General features: G+C 55.0%; 1 protein-coding gene across 2 annotated transcripts in view; it reads right to left on the bottom strand.

Annotated features, from left to right (window-relative positions):
- Nucleotides 1-8,273: 8,273 nt before the first annotated feature.
- Nucleotides 8,274-15,434, bottom strand: part of RUVBL1 (RuvB like AAA ATPase 1) — a 40,941-nt gene continuing 33,780 nt past the window's right edge. For both annotated transcript variants that reach the window (XM_073901733.1, XM_025885414.2), the window contains 3 exons: nt 14,256-14,358; nt 9,893-9,984; nt 8,274-8,664 (listed from right to left, as the gene is read on the bottom strand). In XM_073901733.1, the coding sequence (XP_073757834.1) occupies nt 8,505-8,664; nt 9,893-9,984; nt 14,256-14,358 (355 nt within the window). In that variant the 3' untranslated portion in view covers nt 8,274-8,504. The remainder of the gene's footprint in view (nt 8,665-9,892; nt 9,985-14,255; nt 14,359-15,434) is intronic.

Raw genomic sequence — 15,434 nt, 5'->3', positions numbered from 1 at the left:
TGCTGTTCCTGCCCCCAGTTCCTGCTTGGCTGCTAGGCCTGCCTGCGGGTGCCTCTGCAGGGGGCATCGTTGGAACCAGGAATGAAGGGCTTAGGAAACCTGCCCCACGCAGAAGCTTCCCCATGCTGACCTCCCCTGGGGCCCTGTAGGGGACCTGCCCTTGTCCGGGGTGTCCTCAGTCCCAGCTGGTGCCCCTGCCCCATGCCCCACCCCAGCCTGCTCCTGTTGAAAGCCTGTCCTGGGCCCAAGTCCCAGCCAGGCTGAGAAGTCCTCGAGAAGCTCAGGTGCAGTGGGGAAGATGGGTGAGCCTCTGATCCCTGCCCCAAGAGGTGGGCCATGTCCTAGGGAAGAGTGTGGCTTCCTGAGGGCCAGGGGGTGGGCATGTGACCACCGTCCAAGGATCAGCAAAAGCTCTAGTACGAACTTTAAAACCCACCAATGCCTGGTTCTGGAGAGTCCCAGGAGTGCCCCTTAGTGGCAATGCCCACCTCACTCCCCTGCCGCAACATTCTGGGACTTTCCATCACCCTGCCCCAGAACCTTTGGCCGGCACACCTCCACATCACCCACTCCTTTCCATTCGACACACATTATTGAGCCCCTGGGGGTAAAGGGGTCAGGAGTTGATTGTACCCTCAGAAAGCTCATGCCCCAGCAATGGGAATTCTGCAACGTCCGTCAAGCCTCCGCGCTCTCCCCAGTTTGCCTCAGATTTTGCCGGCCTGACAAATTCCTGTTCACCCTTCAAAGCCCAGCTCAATAAAGCTAGAAACGTCTAAATGCCCATCAGAAGGGGACTGAATAAATTACAGCAGCTCCCTCCCATGGAACAGAACTTGGAGGACATTCCATATACGCTATGAGAAGAATCTCCAAGATGTGCTGTTGAGGGAGAAGCAAACTGCCAAGAAGCAGGAACAGCGCTCGCTTCTATCTGTGTTTAAGAAGCTGGGGCCGGGGCGGGGGGGTGAGATTGTGCATCGGGAACAGGTCAAGCAATTTCTCATGAATCTGAACATACACCCATCCTACACCCGGCTCTTCCGCTCCTGGGTATTTACCCAAGAGAAATAAAAATCTATGCCTATATACAAAGACTTCTACAGAACGTTTGGGGCGCCTGGCTGGCTGTCGGGGGAGCACACGACTCTTGATCTCCAGGTTGTTAAGTTCAAGCCCCACGTTGGGTGTAGGGATTACTTAAAAATAAAAAGAGTGTACATCACACACACATTCTGTAAGACCATTCACTATTTTATGAGAATATATTTGCTGAATATTGGAAAAGAATTAAAAATAAGACAGGCATCTGTAACATTTCTCTCCTTGAAAGAAATAGCTTATTCGTGAAAGCTGAAAAGTGAGAACGGGCCAAACAGCCAACAACAGGTAAACGGATGAGTCAAGGGTGGTGCACCCATAGAGCGGCATCTCCAGAAATCGGGACAAAGCACTGCTACACACCACAGCATGCGTGAATCTCAGGTGCAGGGGTCTGTGTGACTGACCGGAACCAGTCATGAGACAGTGTATGCACACCGTACAATCCCATTTTTAAGAAGCCCCGGAGCAGGCAAAGCTTGCTTTGTGAGAAGCAATGTTCTCTGGTGAGAACATCCAGAACAGTGCTCTCTCTCTCTCTCTCTCTCTCTCTCTCTCTAGTGTGTTGCAGCCTGACTGGGAAGAGGCACAAGGGAACTTTTCTAGGGCAACAGAAACATCTTTGATAGGGTTTGGGTTTCATTTGTCAAAACTCATGGATTGGTCCCCTTAGGATTAATGCATTTCACTGTGTATAAATTTAACAAAGAAAAACACGGGGTGCCTGGGTGGTCAGATGGTTAAGCGGCTGCCTTTGGCTCACATAATGATCTCCAGGTCCTGGGATCGAGCCCCGCATTGGGCCCCCTGCTCAGCGGGGAGCCTTCTTCTCCCGCTGCCCCTCCCCCTGCCCATGCTCTCTCTCTCTCTCTCTCTCTCTCTCTCTAATAAATAAAATCTTTAAAAAAGAGAGAGAAACACAAATACTGAACTCTAGATAACTATATGTATATGCTACAGTATTTGGGGATGAAGGGTGACGGCTGCAACTTGCCTTGGAATGAGTGAGAAAAGATTGGATAAACTTGGATGCAGGGAAGGCTGGAGAGCATCCTGATGCTACGGATGGTCACTGTACAGTTCCTGCTACTTTTCATGTTTGAAAACTTTCACACCTGTCGGGCAGCACACTATCCATGTGGCCCCGGCTTGTATACACAGAACATCTCTGGCGGGGTACACCGGTGTAAGGCTGGCTGCTTTGGCAGAGGAAGATGGGACGGCTTGAGGGCAGGGGGAGAGGAAAGTTCTCCACTGTACACGCCTTTGCTTTTTACATTTTGAACCATGATCTAAATTATACATTTAAATAAATATATATATGGATATGTATTATTATTATTATTATTAGAAACCCAGCTCAGTAAGCTTTCCCTGGCTGCTCTATTCCCACAGGCAGTTTTGGACAGACACTCCCTCCCTGCCCGCCCTGCCTCGGTCTCCATTGCAGGGAGGCGGGCTGGGCCGCTGTGGGTCCGCTGGGATCTTGGTCCCTAAGGCCAGGCTTAGCCTCGCCCGCCACCCTCCGACCGGGCCGGGCCCGGGGCCGAGAGGCGCGACGCGGGGCAGGCGCTGTGCGCGTCTGGCCGCGCGAGGGCGCTGTGGCTCCGCTGTGGGGAGGCTCTCCAGACCCCCGGAAAGCGAAAAGGGAGAGGGACTGGCATTGTCCCCGCTGCCGCTCGCCCCTGAGACACCGCAGCCCACCGGATAGGCCGCAGCTGGGCCCCGCCCCCGCGCTTGCCCTCGGTCACTCTGGCCACCGGGCTCCCGGCCTACTAGGCCCCCCCCCATCCCCGCTATCCCCGGCCTGGGGCGTCTGGCCTCCCCCTGCGCTCAGGTCACCTCCTCTGGGAAGCCCTCCTGGCGCCTCCCTTAGCACCAGGCCCACGGCTCCTTCCTATCAGTTTATCGATGGGTGGGTGAGCTGACGGCGGTCTCCGAGGCTGACCGTCCCAGGCGGCCTGGCTCTTTCCCCCCCGAGAGGCTGGGGAACAGGTCACCTCAGGTGCATCTGTGGACTTTGGCGCTGGCGCTCCGCCAGCTCTTCTCCGAGGTCACCTGGTGCGGCGCGGGCAGGACAGGGTGAACCCAGGGCGCCGAGCTGAAGGCGGGGTGTCCTGCGGGGGAGCGCTGTGAGTGTGCCCTTCAGGCGCAGGGCTGGCAGGAGGGCAGGGGCAATCACGAGCCCTGCGATTTGTCCCCTGGGCCATGGGGACCTATGAGAGGGTTTTGAGTAGGGGCCTGACTGGGTCACATCTGGAGTTTCCAAAGATGGCTGGGACAGTGGGGAGAGGCCTGCCAAGGCTGAGGAGCCTGGTGGCCCTGGTAGCAGAGGCCTGGCCCAGGCAGGGGCAGGGAGAAGAGGTCACATTAGCTGTCCCCCCAACTCCCGGCCCTCGGTGCGCTAACAGCTGGGGTCACGCAGGCCCCTGGGTGACCGGGGCACGTGGGCCAGAGCAGGCCTTGGCGACACCTCTGTGCCCGTTGTGCATGGACTTGCCCCAGCCCTGGTGCCTGGGTCCCCCACACGCGTGTCCTGGGTCCTGCCGGGCCCGTGAACACGCGCTACCAGCGTGTGCTCCAGACCCGCACTCCGCCACCCCTCGGTGACTCCTGTGCCCCAGTGGGAGAGGGCGGTGTCACATCCCACCCCGCGCGTCCCTCCGCGGCGGGGTCCGCGCGCCCGCGCCCTCCCCGCCGCTGCCCGCGTCCCATTAATCACGCGGCGCTGACGGCGCCGATCTGCGCGCGGGCGGCGTGACGGGGACGGTGACGGCGGCTGACGGAGCGGGCAATCGGCGGGCGCCCATCGGCCCATCTTATCGCGCCGGCCCAGCCGCCGCCCGCCGCGCGCCGCCCATTGATCGCGCCGGGCCGGGGCCGGGGGTCAGCGCGGGCCGGGCCGGTCTGACAGCCGCATCCATCGCCGCCCAGACGCGCGCTGATGGCGGCACGGGCGGCGCGGCCCGGCCATTAATCACCGCGCCTGCCGCCGAGTGACGGGGAGGGGCGACGGGGTCAGCCGGGCCGACAGCCAGCCCCCGCGACCGGCCCGCCCCTTCCCCAGCACCCGGCCCTGCTGCGCGGCTCGCCCCGCACCCTGGGCTGCCCAGTCACCGTGCGCCGGCCTCTGGCTCGTCCCCGGGGGCCTGCCGCCCTGGGGTGAATGGGAGGGGGAGGCGTGGTGAGCGCCCAGTAGGTGGGCCCAGGTGGACCCTACTCTGCTCCCCGGCTGGACGGTTTCCCAGAGACCAAAAGGGAGGGTTGGCCGGGCCGAGTGGTCGCTACTGCTTGGCCGGCACAAGGGGGCAGCCGTGTCTCCCCTCTGGCTGCTCCAGCCCTGTCTTGGAGGGGGCTTGGGGGGCCCAGGGGCCCAGTGAGGGGCAGCACATGGTTTTTGCAAGTTGTAGACACAGAGGGAAGAGCTCATGCCTTGGCCGGTTCTCTCTTCCCTGCTCGGAAACCTGTGTGGCCCTGAGCAGGAGCCGGTCCTTTGCGCCTAACAGAAGGGTCTAGCCACCTGGGATTTCCAGGCCTTTCCAAGGGCCTGCTGCCTGAGATAGCTAGGGGTGAAGGCTAGCCAGCTTCTGCCTCCTGTTGGACAAACTGTGACCTCTTCTCCCAAGAGGGACAGGAATTGGGAACTCTTTGCTGAATTTCAGTACATCTGCAGTGCCTGATGCAGCCACACAGCACTTCCACATGTCCCCACATCCATCTAATGGGATAAGATTGCCCCCATCTTGGGCGCCTGGGTGGCTCAGTTGGTTAAGCGTCTGCCTTCGGCTCAGGTCATGATCCCAGGGTCCTGGGATCGAGTCCCGCATCGGGCTCCCTGCTCCTTGGGAGCCTGCTTCTCCCTCTGCCTCTCTCTCTCCCCGTCTCTCATGAATAAATAAAATCTTAAAAAAAAAAAAAAAAGATTGCCCCCATCTTATAGATGAGGAAACCAAAGCTCAGAGGACCAGAAGGGACTAGCCTCATCAGGACCAAGGGCCAAACCCAATCAAAACCTCATCCCTGTGTGCTGTGCCGCCAGCACCGGGTTGCTCCTGTCTCCCACCTGTCACCGGTCTGGGACCCTCAAGAGCAGGTCTGGCCACCGGGAGTGCTGAAGACTGCCAGGTGACCAATGTCTGCTGCTTTCCTGGCAGAAGCCTGCTGACCCTGGGGTCAGCTATGGAGACCAACAGGGAGTACACCCCCACTGTTGTGCAGCTGATTTATTAGAAAAACGTTGAGGAATGTTTGCTAACCAGGAAGTCCCTTTCTGGTGTGACACCACCATCTATGTGTTTAGTCCTAAAAACACAGTAGTATCCTGTGAACCAATCTAGGGAGTGCATCCTAAGAGGTGTGATGGTAAGAAGACATTTGGGCTGAGAAGGAGGGGGACAAGGGGGCTTCCCAGCGAGAGCTGGGGACATTGTCTTTCAGGAGCCCTTCCAGCATATTCACACACATCTCTGCATCTCCAAGGCCATGAGCAGAGAATTGGGGAGCTGGGATTTACATGCAAACACTCCCTCCCCTTGCCAGGAGGCCCCCAGGAGAGCCTGGGCCCAGAGCTTGGAACACCAGCCACTTCTATGACCAGCCCCCACCCTGACTCACTTTAATATTACAACAATTTTTCACGCCGGAGCTGAAATAGTGCAAAAAATGGGGCTGCTGTAATTGTTGTTAGATTGTGTGTCAGCCTGATAAGATGTAACAAATATTTTCCTCCCCACGAGGGTCTGTTTCCCTCTTGGTAATGGATGGAGAAACTTCTCATAGTCGGCGAGGGATCGGTCGTAAAAACTTCACCTGGAAGATTAATGTAATAATCACAGGCCTTGCTGGAAAAAATAGGAGGAAAATTAAAATAACCCAACCTTCCTACCTATCCAGAACCATCTCCCTCACTGGAGCACAGATGAGCGAGGTGGGCCAGCTCCCTGGGCACCACCAAGGCCAAGATCCTGGAGGAGCTGGAGCAGGGGCTGTGACCAACCGCCCCCCCCCCGCCCCTCCTCACCCAGACTTGCTCTGGCCATCCAGGTTCCCAGAGCAGCTGGGAGGACTCTGTCCTCACCTGTGCTGGAGAGGTTTGCCAGCACCCCTGCTTCTATCCTGCTCCTCAAACCCTGTGGAAGATTTGGGGGCTGGGGGAAGAGGTCCCGCTGGGGCAGAGCTTGCCCTGGTCCTCTGGGGCATCCGAGGCAAGTCAGCGTCCTCACACCTGAGCCTGCTGGCCTCACCGGCCTGGTACGAAGCTCAGATCTTGAAGGCCCCACTGCCAACTCAGCGCAGAGGAAGGTGGTGGTACAGCTGTAGGGGTTAGGAGCACAGACTCCAGCCTGGCTGACTGCAAATGCTGGCTCCACCTCTTACTAGCTGACCAGGACTGAACTTGTCCCAATCTCCTGGGGCTACTGTGAGAACACGGAAGGAGACGGCTCTAGTACCTAACAGCTCTCGCCACACCTTAGGTATCATTCTTCTTTTCTACCGTGGCTTGGGTTGGGAGCCAGGGGCACAGGAACAAGGACAGAGGATCTGGGCAGCCCAGGCAGGCTGCAGAGTTCAGCCCTGACTTCAGAAAGTATCTCACCATGCCCCACCAGACCCAGTCTCCTCCCTGCCCCCACTTCCCCCAAGACCCCCATGCGGGCACCTCCCTCAGGGTCCAGGCCCACAGAAGATCCACAGATTAGCTGGGGCCTTCCTGGGGCATGAGTATGGCCAGGGGACCCTCGGAGGGCTAGATGGACGCCCACAGCATGACCTCAGCCCTCCTGCCTGGAGTGTCCTGGACATGCTCGGGCGGGTATCACTCATGGGACAATAGTTGTGCCTGCCCCACAAGGCCCTCATGGCTGACTGGGATTAAAGCCCTGACTGGATCAAGATACCCATCTTGGTGGGTCCCCTCTCCTGTCCACTGAGAGCACAGAGGCCCTGCGCATGTGGGCAGAGAACCAACAACGAGCCTTTCCTGAGGCACCACTTCTGTGGCTAAGCTGGCTGACGAGGCCTGCGCGGGGCAGAGGCAGAAAGTTGTGCTCATGCTACCAGGCAAGATGTCCCACTGTGCTGTCAGGGCTGCCATTGCCCCTTCCTCTCATGGGGCTGAAAGCCCCACTCGGTGGACTAATATGTCAAAGGGACACAGGAGCCAACCGAAAGAGCTCTCAACAGTCAAAACTGGACCAATCTGAGCCACAGAATAATGTAGTATTGGATTATAACCCCAAGTATATGATAAATATCCCTGAACCACACTGATATAAATGATTGAGTAAATACACAAATGGGAGACAATGGGAAGAACAGATACCTCCTGTGAAGAATTCCAAATAATTTATGTAGATACCCAGCTCTCAAGAAGATGGAGCAGAGGGGCGCCTGGGTGGCTCAGTTGGTTAAGCATCTGCCGTCAGCTCAGGTCATGATCTCAGGGTCCTGAGATCAAGCCCCGGGTCAGGTTCCCTGCTCGGTTATCTGCTTCTCCCTCTAGCCTCCCCCGCTCCTCATGCATGTGCTCTCTCTCAAATCTTTAAAAAAAAAAAAAGGAGGGGGGTGGAGCAGAACTCCCCAGCCTTACGTGTGGGCTGCTTAATGACTCCTTCCAAAGAGGACACCATGAAGGATGCACACGACAACCAGGTGACTGAGGCCAGCCATCAACAGGGGGAAGTCACACCAACACGCGAACCCTCAATGCAGTGTGATGGCAATGGCACTGCACCTCTGTGGTCTGCCACCAAGAACCCAAAACCCTGGGTCACCACGAGAAACACATCAAACCAACCCGCTGCAGGATATTCAACAGAACACCTGACCAGCACACCTCTTTCCGTCAATGTAGAAAAAACAAGGAACTGTCCTAGCCAAGAGGAACTGAAGGAGGGTATGATGGCTAAATGTAACGTGACATCCTGGGCGGGATCCTGGGACAGATGAGGCCGCTCAGTAACCCAGGAAAGGCGAATAGGGTACAATAACATATTAACTTTGGCTCATTAGCTGGGACAATGTGCCAAACCAGCACTGTAGGATATTAACAGTTAAGCAAAGTGGCACGAGGTATATGGGAACTCCCTGTACTATCTTCACAACAATTCTGGAAATCTAAAATTATTCTAAAATACGGTTTATTTTTTAAAAAATTAGAGAGAGACAGGTCATCAAAATAACCTACAAGGATTTATTAGAAAACATGCCAGGTGAGGCAGGGTTCCTTCAAAGCAACCGCAGGAGAAGTGACAATAATTTAAAAAGCAACACTTTCCACACTGAGCTGGTGCTGCCTGCCGTGGCCGAAGGGGACAGAGCCCAAAGCGCAGGGCGAGCCTCCTGCTCGCAGGCGGCACCCAGCCAGGCACGCCCGGAGTCTCTCCAGAACACCTCAGCTGTCTTCACTTCATGTACTTATCCTGCTGGTCAGCCAGGATTTTGGCCGAGGACTTGGCATCATAGAAGAGCTCACTGATTTCCTCGACATGCTCTTTCTCGATACTGTCCTTCCCATTGATCTTAGCCAGCAAGTTGGCTGGGGTCAGCAGCTGCACCGAGTACCTAGAGTGACAGGGGCCAGGGCAGGGGTGAGATGGGGCCATGGGTGGCAGCCCCCTCACCACACCAGCAAGACCTGCCGTCTCATGACCCCATCAGAGGAGGGAAGTCACCGGCATGACACATCCTAGCCCCCAAATCTCTGTCAGTCTAGAAGTTCTCTGTAACAGCAGTAACTACACTGCTATTTCAAAGAGACCACAGGGGCACCTGGCTGGCTCAGTTGGTTAAGCGTCTGACTCTGGATCTCAGCTCAGGTTGAGTTCAAGCCCTATGTTGGGCTCCACACTGGGTGTGGAGCCTACTTACAAAAGTAAATAAGGGGGGACTGGGTGGCTCAGTCGTTAAGCGTCTGCCTTCGGCTCAGGTCATGATCCCAGGGTGCCCGAAGCCTGCTTCTCCCTCTCCCACTCCCCCTGCTGTGTTCCCTCTCTCGCTGTGCCTCTGTCAAATAAATAAAATCTTAAAAAAAAAAAAAAAAGTAAATAAAATAAAATCTTTAGCAGGGGGGACCACAAACTGTGGTGTACACAGGCACAGGCCAGAAATGCTAAGGCCCAGACTGGGACACTGCACAGAGCAGGCAAATGAACACATAGCCAACTAAAAGCACGTCCCCCCTGCAAAGCCACGAAACTCTGGGAGTTTTTAGAGCACTGCTCCACCCAAATAATACAGCCTGCAGTTCTGCTTCAACCTTGGAGGAAGGAACAGACTCAAAGGGAAACAGAAATAGGGACTGGGGTCATGATTTCTCAAGCACTAAGAGGGACATCCTACAGGCAGCTGGCTTCGGACCCCTGGTGAAGTCAGGAGAGCAATCTGTGCCCACACCCGTCCTTCCCCCTCCCTGCCCGCCTCAGCCTGGAGAAGAGCCCCAGGGGAGGGGCCAAGCACAGCCTGGCCAGTGAGCCGTCTGCCTTGGACCCTGATCTTGGGATCGTCTGTCGCCTCCACCAAGGAGGCTGGCAAGCTCTCCACACAGGGGAGCATCTGCTACAGGACAAGGGGACCTAACCTGTTACTCTAGCTCTATGAGCATCATCACCCGAATATTCCACATTCTAAATCACAGTGCCCAGGACAAGACCCATCATAGCAATGAGGGCAGACATGGTCCTATGCCCTGTGAGAGGGATCCGCCTTTATGTCCCAGGGCCCTCCGGTGGCCCCACTGGGCCCTTGGGCAGGCACCAGCAGGTGGGGAGCAGCTCCGGGGAGACGCGCTCACCTCAGAGTCGTCTTGGTACCGATCTCCCCCAGGTGGTTCAGCGCCTCCTCACTGATGTTGATTCCTTCTGTCTGGGCTCGGATTTTAATGATCTTTTGGAGGAGAAAGACCATGATCAACAGTGACTCACCTCAAGTGTCCCCTTTATCAAGTGCTTTAAAAACGACCTTGTCCCATGTGTCCTGCATCATCAGTGCTAAAGAGGCCCAAACCCGGGCTGGAGGGGCAGAGAGCTGGCCTCCGCCCAGGACTTCTGGGCTGGCACACCTTCGGGCTCTAGCCAAACCACATTCTGTGTGAACAGCTTACAGCCTGGGCTCACAGTGACTAGAAGGCGGCTGGTACCCCTGGAGGTGTGCACCAGGGTAGCTCAGCCCCTGCCTCCCCAGCCTCCCTAATGCAGTTCCTAGATCTGGAGAACACAGGCCCCTCCGAAACCTGCCAGGGCTCCCTCCAGGGCTCTAACCTTCCTCCCCAGCATGGGCACCACCACCTATAAGCACTCAGGCAAGAAGAGACATTTTTTATTTGCTTGATAAATACGATGATTAAATAAATCAAAAAAGTTACTTTTAAAGATTTACCAGCCCTCATAACATCACTGGGAGATATCTAATCTATCACTAAGAGGCTGACGCTTGTTGCAGTGTGAAGATCCTGGTGAAGCCGAGGGGAGGCGGGCTGGCGGCAGGGCCGCTGTAACACACATGGCCCCAGGATCCTGCAGGCGCACCAGCACTGAGTGATAAGGGGCAGCTGGGATAATGATGTTGTGTGTTGGGGAGCCGAGATAACTCGAGGACTTCGAGCCTCATATAATACAGGAATTTTTCACTTTGGCAGCTTCGTAAACAAGATATCAAGAAGCCCTTGTTTAAATTAAAGCCATAAAAACACCCAAGGTAGAGGAATAGGAAATGGGAAAGACTGAGCCCCCAGCTAAACCCTTGCAAGGGGAAGAGAGGGACCAGAGGTTCAGGAGCCAGACTCTGAATTCACACCAGCCCTGAGGCTCTGAGGCAGAGACCCACTGGGGCAGGCCGCTCAGCATCTGGGAACTCCGGTGAGGGCCCCTCGCATGTCAGCTGCCGTGAATGGGGAAAGTCGTGCTCCAGAGGAAAGCCAGGTCTCACAGAACTGGACCAGGGCAGAAGCCAAGGCAGACAAGGCTGCACGAGCCAGGACAGGTGGCATGGTTGCCGCAGGCCGCTGGTGCCGCAGGGCGGAGGGCAGGTGCTTTCAGGGAAGTTCCATCTGGTCCAAAGAGACTCAAAACTTAGACTTCTGTATGAGATGTCCCAATTTCTAAATGTTGGCAACTTGTTTGAATCACTCACAATCACAGCACTGGCTACATAGAACTTTTCATTCAGCCAGTGGGCTGCCATGTATGACCTCTGTCAAAAGACTCTTAGCTTGTGCATGAGGAATTCCACTGTCCAGGGGCCAAAGCTAAATGTAGCCGAGGCGAGGGAAGTTACTGGATAGGCCTAAGGATGGCACAAAAAAGAGCAGGAAGAGAGATCCCTGCTCCTGACTCCAACCACAGGAGTCCCCTCTGACCACACCAGCCAGAGCCAGAGAGGTTTGTGCTCTACCAGAAAAGGGCTTTGCCCTGACAGCTGGGGATTAAGGAAACCTCCAGGTCCTGCCAAGAAAAATGTCCTCCGGGGGACTTCGGAAACTCTAGGGAGATGCAAATACTGAATCCGAGAGTCTGGTCAAGGAGAGAGCTTCAGCCCAGAGCATCTGGCCTTCAGCAAGTTGTACAGCATTCAGAGTCGGGCTTCAGGAGTGTCGGGGCCGCTCTGCTCTCACTCCCTCTCTTGCCAGCAGGTCAGAGCAATCCCAAGAGCTCCTGTTTCAGACTGCTCGGAAACGGACAGTTCATAAATTAGATCTTTAATCATTTAATAACCTGCAGGGATAGTTTATGAGGGTGTCGGCACTGATGGCAGAGTACACAAGTTATATTTACTTTGTTTTTTTAAAAACTTACCCGGGCTCCAGTAAAAATGCTGAGGTTATCCCTCGAGCCCATCAGAACAAAGCAATGCGCGTCCTGGCAGCTGCAGTGACCTCTGCTCACCCTCCTGACTGAGCCAAGAAGGGAACCAGCCCAGGAGCCAGAAGCACAGTGCAGAACTTTTCAGGAGAGCTCGGACCCTGTGCTCCAGGGTCGAATGGAGGCAACAAAGGTGAACTGGCTCTGAGTGGGGTCCCAGCTCTGCAGCTTATCTCTGTGACCACAGGACCTTTGTAGTTCGGGAACCTCAAAGCCTGGTTACTGGGAGTTGCTATAAGGCCCCCAGCGGGTGGTGAACACCTGTAAGCCATTAGTAGCTGTAATAACTGCGCTGGGACAAAGGATGGCCAGCCTGGTCCCCTCCCTTGGTTACTGTCCCTCAGTCCTCACAACCTGGAAAAGAGAGAGCAGACCTTCCAGAGGACAAAGAAGGCCAAGGATCACAGAGGTGTGCCAGTGGCTCAAGTCACTCGGCCACAAAGCACCTCAAGTGGGTGGGGCTGCCTCTCCTGGCAGGACGACACAGGGCTCCTGTCCCATGGTAAGGTTTGGGGGGGGCAACCAACTTTTCCTTTGCTTCTGCTTCTGCTTCTGTTCAGTGAATGCCTTGGCTTCAACCTACCATTCATCCAGGATCCGGAGACCACGATCCGGTGCCAGGGCCCCGGCCATGGACACTGTGTCCCCAACAGTGCGCCCGCAGCCGCCCCCCACTGTTACAGCTCTGGTGGTCCCCAGCTCCCTACATCACCATGGCACTGGTGGGCGCTGGCCAACAACGAGCGTCGGCGGGGCGGGGCTGGGGGGGGGACCATGGTGAGCAGGGGTGCTGCCAGGGAGTGCCCCGGAGAGGCAAAAGGAAAGGCCATGCTCACAAACTGCCACAGGGAATCCACCCCCAACTGAGCTATGTCTAGCAGGTGGGAGCTAGTGGCCCGGTGAGGAAGAACATGGGTTTCTGGACCAGGCAGCCTGGACTCTGGTTTGTCAGTCTTGTCACTTACTGGCCACTGACAAGTTTTATGAACTTGGGCAGACGAGTGGGCCTGGGTCTCTGTGTCCTCATCTTTAAGAATGACAGTGACAATAGCTCTCCCACCTCACAGGTAATGGGGAGCAAATGGAATCACATTGCTAAGTGTGTCCACAGGCCCAGCATGACATCCAACAAAGAGGGCCTGTGCTCTGTGAGAGGAGAGGGTCCAGGCAGGGCCCGCTGAGACATCAGTTTAGCCCTGGTCCACCTGGTCTGTGGCTACACGGACCCCGCAGTGAGAGACCTATGCCGGGAGCAAGATTCTCTGGCACAAGGGTGGGCCAGGCAGGGCAAGAGCACAGCAATGCTGCCCCAGTGGGACACCAACCTAGGGCACAACCCACCACTGAGCACGTGGCCTGGGCTCCGCACCCAGGACTTGCCACTCACGGACTGAGCCATACACAGGAAGAGAGGGGATCAAGGACTACCTGGCAGTACCAGGAAGAGGACTAGAAATTCTAAGTGTAAAGTGCCTGGGCACGTGGTGCTCCAACTCCAGATCAAGCAAGAGACGAACCCTGTGGGGAGAGCTGGGACGGTGCCCCCTGGGGTAAGGCCCGACTGCAGACACCTGCTTCATTTCCCATCCTCAGGCCTAACGCAAATCCAGCTCGCACAGAATTCTGAGTATCCGCTCTGAGTCAGGTACACCTCCTTCACCTCTTATAGGTTAGTTTTAGGACCACCACTTCCAGGGGCCCCTCTAAGCTGTGTGACCCTGCTTCACCATCATCTCTATGGCCTCCACAGCCCCCAGGAGACCTGCCACTAGTCACACTGGTTGCAGCAGACAGGCTCTCGCCCCACTCCAGGTTCTGTGCCCTTTTGGAGCCAGCCTGCTGTGGGTTCTGGTGGGATGGAGTACTTGGCTTTGCCTACTCAGCAGAAGAGGCCTCGGACAGGGGCTGGCCGAGACACCAAGAATGACTGCTAAATCATATCTTATTGCCTCTGTCCTACAGCTGGTGGCCTCCCTAATGGCTGTCATCAAGTTGATTTTTTCACTATCCCTTTCCTAAAGTTTATCAGAATGCATGTAGTAGAAGAGACAACAGCCAGGACCCACAGACCTTAGCTGAGGTTTGGGGACACCTCAGGCAACGTCTCATCAGCCCACCCATCTTTCGGACGGGAGGACTGAAGCCCCGGAGTACTGTGACTTGCCCAAGGCCAGCAGCTAAGTGCCAGAATGGTGGTGGAAGCCAGGTCTGCTCCATGGATACCTTTCTGCACAGCAACAGGGAACGCTAGGAGTAAATGAGGGGAGAAGAGGGAAGGGCGGGGGAAGGGAGGCTCACCTGTTTCATTTCCTGTGGGGTGTACAGCATGGTCCGGATGATCATCACACGGTCCAGAAGGTCAAGAGGGATGCCATGAGGAGAGGTGATGTCTTCAGTACCCCTGCAAGGGCCAAAATGATCACATCACCCAGGCCTCTCTGAGACCAGAAACTGGATACTGGAAACATGGCTGAGGTACTCACAATGACAAAGCAGGCAGTTCAATCCTGAGTCAACCCATGACCACAGAGTGAACCAATTAACATTCAGGTGGCATCAAAAACAACTTCATTATTTTAGCAAATGTCAATACAATAGGAAATTTGGGAAAGAGGGAAAAAAAGGCCACCTAAAATCCTATTAAAAATATTCATACAGATATTTACCAAATTTTCATATAGATGTCTTTATAAATCACACTAAGTGTGTAGATTTTTTTTGCTTTTGTCCATGCTGCTTCAGTTTTAATAACCCATGAAGGGGGCACCTGGGTGGCTCATTCAGTTAAGTGTCTGCCTGCTCAGGTTGTGATCCCAGGGTCCTTCCTGGGATGGAGTCCCACATCCCCACATCAGGCTCCCTGCTCATTGGGGAGTCTGCTTCTCCCTCTGCCTCTGTCCTCCCCACTGCTCGTGCAGGCACGCACTCTCTCCCTCTCTCTCAAATAAATAAATAAAATCTTAAAAAAAAAAAAAAACCCATCAAGTATTTTCCTTAACCCAAACTGTTGGGCATTTAGGTAGTTTCCAACTGTTGCTATTATTAATGATGTTTGATAAATAATTTCATGCATACAGCCATAAACATTTCCTCAGCAACTCTCAGAGTACCTGCTACAATCCTGAGTATGTTTGAATGAATGAGTGAACTAATTTCCACAGCTACATGAGTGATCTGATCTCAGTGCATTATAACCAGCACAGGATATTCTAATTCTTAAATATTTTGCTGCTTTAATGGTTTAAAAAAAGAAAGGGTAACACTTTGTTTGAATTTACATTTCCTTGATTATTAGTGAATCATTTGAATGTTTCCCTTAGATCCATTGATTATTTTCTTGCCTTTTGGGAACTGTCTAATCATGTCCTTTGTGCCTATTTTTCTCTCGAATCCTTAGCCAAGCCATAGGAAGAGTGGCCCAGGAGGGAGCCCTGCCAACCCATGAGGCCACGAGACACCAACTGCCCAACAGGAGGC

Source organism: Callorhinus ursinus, unplaced genomic scaffold, assembly GCF_003265705.2.
Source record: "Callorhinus ursinus isolate GAN/ISIS: 27379988/994484 unplaced genomic scaffold, GSC_fseal_2.0 scaffold15, whole genome shotgun sequence".
Taxonomy (NCBI): domain Eukaryota; kingdom Metazoa; phylum Chordata; class Mammalia; order Carnivora; family Otariidae; genus Callorhinus; species Callorhinus ursinus.
This window is presented reverse-complemented; position numbering and strand designations above follow the sequence as displayed.